Genomic DNA, 4,407 nt, shown 5'->3' with positions numbered 1-4,407 from the left:
TGCAGCCCCACAACCTACCAGAACCCTGCCCCACAATCCCATACCCCCCCAGATCTCACAACCTACCAGAACCCTGCCCCACAATCGCATACCTCCCCAGATCTCACAACCTCCCAGAACCCTGCCCCACAATCCCATTCCCCCCACCCCAGATCCTGCAGCCCCACAACCTCCCATAACTCTGCCCCCCAGATCCCACAACTTCCTAGAATCCTGTCCCACAATCCCATACCCCCCAGATCCTGCAGCCCCACAACCCTTTACAATCCTGCCCCACAATTCCATGGCCTCCCAGTGCAGTCCCACAGCCCCTCAGTATCCTGCTCTGTAGCCCAACACCCTCCCACTGCTCTCCACACCTCCTATCTCCAAGGGGGAGGCTGTGTTTGGCTGAGGGTCAAAGCTGCATGGAGAGGGCCATGTTCCCTCCAAGCCCCTGGACTCCTCTGCCCCAGAACAGGCAGGACTCTCTTCCCCACCCACCTCATTGACACCCCCACCCCGGGTGAGGGAGCAGATCCCTCCCACGTAGGCAGTCCCGCTGCGGCTGCTCTGGAACGTCCTCCCGCTGCAAGGGAACAAGGAGAGAGGAGGTGAGTGGTGGCAGCCCAGCTGCATGGCTCTTAGTGTCACTAGCACCCAAGGGCTCAGCCCTGGCTGGTCTTGTGAAAGGAACCTTCCATGGAGGAGGGAATGGAAAGACAACACGACTCTCCTGTCGAAAGACAGGCCTGGGAGCCAGGACTCCTGGGTTCTCTTCCTGGCTCTGCTGCTGACTAACAGCTTCAGGCTTTCCCCTCCATGTCTCATAGACCCATACACTTAAGGCCAGAAGGGATCATCATGATCATCTAGTCTGCCCTCCTGCACATCACAGGCCCCAGAACTTCACTCACCCCCTCCAGTAACAGACCCCTAACCTCCGGCTGGGTTACTGAAGTCCTCAAATCATGGTTTAAAGACATCAAGGTTACAGAGAACCCACCATTTACTCTACTTCAAACCAGCAAGTGACCCGTTGTGACGTTGTGCAGTCTATATGGTTTTATAAAAACTTGATAATAAGTCAATATAATGTAACTGGGATAGTTTTAGAGAAAATACGGTAATAAGTGAATATAACGTAACTGGGATATGCTTCATGTAAAAGGTCTCTTGTAAGGTATCATTACAAAGCTTATAATCTACTGAGTATGATCATCTGATTTGTATAAATGTACCACTCTTGTATCTAAAACTAGAAATATAAAATGTAACTCTGAGGGCCTATTGTAATTATGTAAAGTGTGGGCCATTAATGATGGTTTGGAATCTTGATGACTCCCATTAACCAGGACCATTGTCTGCAGATGGTTGTGTTTACCTGTTAGTCTTCCTGTATATGTGTGTGCTGGCAAGTGGGCAATGAAGTCTTGCAGTGACATGTGATCATGTCACCTGAACTGGAATCCATCTTTAACCTGGTGCTTTTCCAGTGAGGGGGGGGTGGAAACCCAGAGGGACAAAGGGTTCCCGCCTTATGCAAAAGATATATAAAGGAGTGGAACAGAACACTGGGGAGAGAAGCCATCATGAAGAATCCCCTAGCTATCACCTGAGCTGGAACAAGAGCTGTACCAGGGGAAAGAATTGTGCCCAGGCCTGGAAGGGGTCCAGTCTGAGAAAAACTTACTGAAGCATCTCTGAGGGTGAGATTATCTGTATTTAGTTTGATTAGACATAGATTTGCGCATTTTATTTTATTTTGCTTGGTGACTTACTTTGTTCTGTCTGTTACTACTTGGAACCACTTAAATCCTACTGTCTGTATTTAATAAAATCACTTTTTATTTAGTAATTTACTCAGAGTATGTATTAATACCTGGGGGAGCAAACAACTGTGCATATCTCTCTATCAGTGTTATAGAGGGCGAACAATTTATGAGTTTGCCCTGCATAAGCTTTATGCAGGGTAAAACGGATTTATTTGGGTTTAGACCCCATTGGGAGTTGGGCATCTGAGTGCTAAAGACAAGCACACTTCTGGGAGCTGTTTTCAGGTAAACTTGCAGCTTTGGGACAAGTGATTCAGACCCTGGGTCAGTGTCTGGAGCCAGTCGAAAGTGTCTGGCTCAGCAAGACAGGGTGCTGAAGTCTTAAGCTGGCAGGGAAAACAGGAGCAGGGGTAGTCTTTGCACATCGGGTGGCAGCTCCCAAGGGGGTTTCTGTGATCCAACCCGTCACACCCGTGCCCCATGCTGCAGAGGAAGGTGAAAACCCCCCAGTGTCTCTGCCAATCTGACCTGGGGGGAAATTCCTTCCCAGCCTGATATGGTGATCAGTTAGACCTTGAGCATGTGGGCGAGACCCACCAGCCAGACCCCTGGAACAGAATTCTCTGTAGTAACTCAGATCCCTCCCCATCTAACATCCCATCACCAGTCATTGGAGATATTTCCTAATAACAGGTACACGTGGGTTGTATGTCATTGTCGGCAGTTTCATCATCTCATCCTCTCCATAAACTTATCAAGCTCATTCTTGAAGCCAGTTAGGTTTTTGCTCCCACTGCTCCCCGTGGGAGGCTGCTCCAGAACTTCCCTCCTCTGATGGGTAGAAACCTTCGCCTAGTTTCAAGCCTAAACTTGTTGATGGCCAGTTTATAGCCCTTTGTTCTTGTGCCAACATTGCTTAACTTAAATAACTCCTCTCCCTCCCTGGTATTTATCCCTCTGATGTATTTTTAGAGAGCGATCAGATCTCCCCTCAGCCTTCGTCTGGTTAGGCTAAACAAGCCAAGCTCCTTAAGTCTCCTCTCCTAAGGTAGGTTTTCCATTCCTCGGATCATCCTAGCAGCCCTTCTCTGCACCTGTCCCGGTTTGAATTCATCTTTCTTAAACATGGGAGACCAGACTTGCACAGGGTGTTCCAGATGTGGTCTCACCATTGCCTTGTATAAAGGCAATAAAACTTCCCGGTCTCTACTGGAAATACCTCACCTGATGCATCCTAGGATCACATTAGCCTTTTTCACAGCCGCACCACATTGGCAGCTCATAGTCCTCCTGTGATCAACCAATATACCAGGTCTTTCTCCTCCTTCGTCACTTCCAACTGAGAAGTCCCTCACTTACAGCACAAGTTTTTGTTGTTTAGTCCCTATATGCATGACTTTGCACTATTCAATTTTATCCCATTTCTATTACTCCAGTTTTCAAAAGTCATTCAAATCTTCTTGTAGGATGCGCCAGTCCTCCTCCCAACTTCCTGTCATCTGCAAATTTAATTAGCACACTCCACTTTTTGTGCCAAGGTCATTGAAAATGTTAAATAATTTTCGTCCCAGGACCAATCCTGGAGGAACTCCACTTGTAACCTCCCTCCAGCCTGACAGTTCACCTTTCAGTATGACCTGCTGTAATCACCCCTTTAACTAGTTCCTTACTCACCTTTCAATACTCATATTAACCTCCATCTTCTCCAAATTAACCAATAATTTCCCATGTGGAACTATATCAAATGCTTTACTGGAATCCAGATGGATGAGATCTACTGCGTTTCCTCAGTTTCCCCATCTATAAAATGGGGATGATGACCCTGCCCTACCTCATGGGGGACTGTGAGGATTAGTTAATCAGAGTTAAAATCGCAAAGAGTATTCTCAACATGAGCCTCTCCCAGCAGGGTGCGCTGTGGGGAGCAAGGTAGTGGCATTGGCTGTGGGGGGAGCTCTTGGCTACTCCAGTCCCGGCTTCTCCCAGCAGGGGGCACTGTGGAAAGCGGGGCAGGAGTGCCGGCTGTGGGGGTAGTGAAGAGGGCCGCACGGCCATCCCGGCTCTCACGAGAAGAGGTGAACAGCATCGCTCTGCTCCGGCAGCGCCTCCGTCCGGTATCTCATGAAGTCGCTCAGCGTCTGCAGCGAATCCTCCCCCACGTGGATCTTGTCCTCGGAGGCCCACGTTTCCATGGCCACCAGCACGACGCGCGTGTTCAGCTGCTCCTTGTATATCTGCAGTGGCAGAGGAAGGGGGCAGGCCATTACCATCCCAGCAGCCTTTGCAACCTCCCCAGGCTCCTGTGACATGAGAGCTGTGCATGGCCCTCCCCAGGCACCCCTGCTCTCTCAGCGGGGAAGGGCCCTACATCCCCGTCCCCCCGCACGCACGCATCCAAGCAGGTCAGCTGGCAGCGGGAGAGGCAGCGAGCCGGACGTCCCCGCACGGCCAGCACTCACCATGTCCGCCAGGTTCACCACGGACTTGGCAAAGTTGCTGGTGAGGACCACAGACCGGCGCATCTGTTCGAACTGGAAAAGAACACAAACAGGAGAGCAATGGAGGGTGGCTCTCACCCCACCCGCCACAGCGCCCCCCCGCTGGGAGAGGCCGGGGCTGAAGTATCTGGGAGCTCCCCCCACAGCCAGCGCTC

The 4,407-nt window shown here is 50.6% G+C and overlaps 1 protein-coding gene across 1 annotated transcript in view; it reads right to left on the bottom strand.

Annotated features, from left to right (window-relative positions):
• ADAM11 (ADAM metallopeptidase domain 11) overlaps nucleotides 1-4,407 on the bottom strand; it is a 45,814-nt gene that overhangs the window by 13,299 nt on the left and 28,108 nt on the right. Inside the window, exons 5-7 of the mRNA XM_029913146.1 lie at nucleotides 4,214-4,285; nucleotides 3,822-3,988; nucleotides 484-568 (exon numbers count right to left, since the gene is read on the bottom strand). Coding sequence (XP_029769006.1) covers nucleotides 484-568; nucleotides 3,822-3,988; nucleotides 4,214-4,285 — 324 coding nt within the window. The remainder of the gene's footprint in view (nucleotides 1-483; nucleotides 569-3,821; nucleotides 3,989-4,213; nucleotides 4,286-4,407) is intronic.

The sequence above is a fragment of the Terrapene carolina genome, unplaced genomic scaffold (genome assembly GCF_002925995.2).
Source record: "Terrapene carolina triunguis isolate 2854851 unplaced genomic scaffold, T_m_triunguis-2.0 Scaffold495, whole genome shotgun sequence".
NCBI classification, from domain to species: Eukaryota; Metazoa; Chordata; order Testudines; family Emydidae; genus Terrapene; species Terrapene triunguis.
The sequence above is the reverse complement of the archived record's forward strand: the minus strand, read 5'-3'. Positions and strand labels throughout refer to the sequence as shown.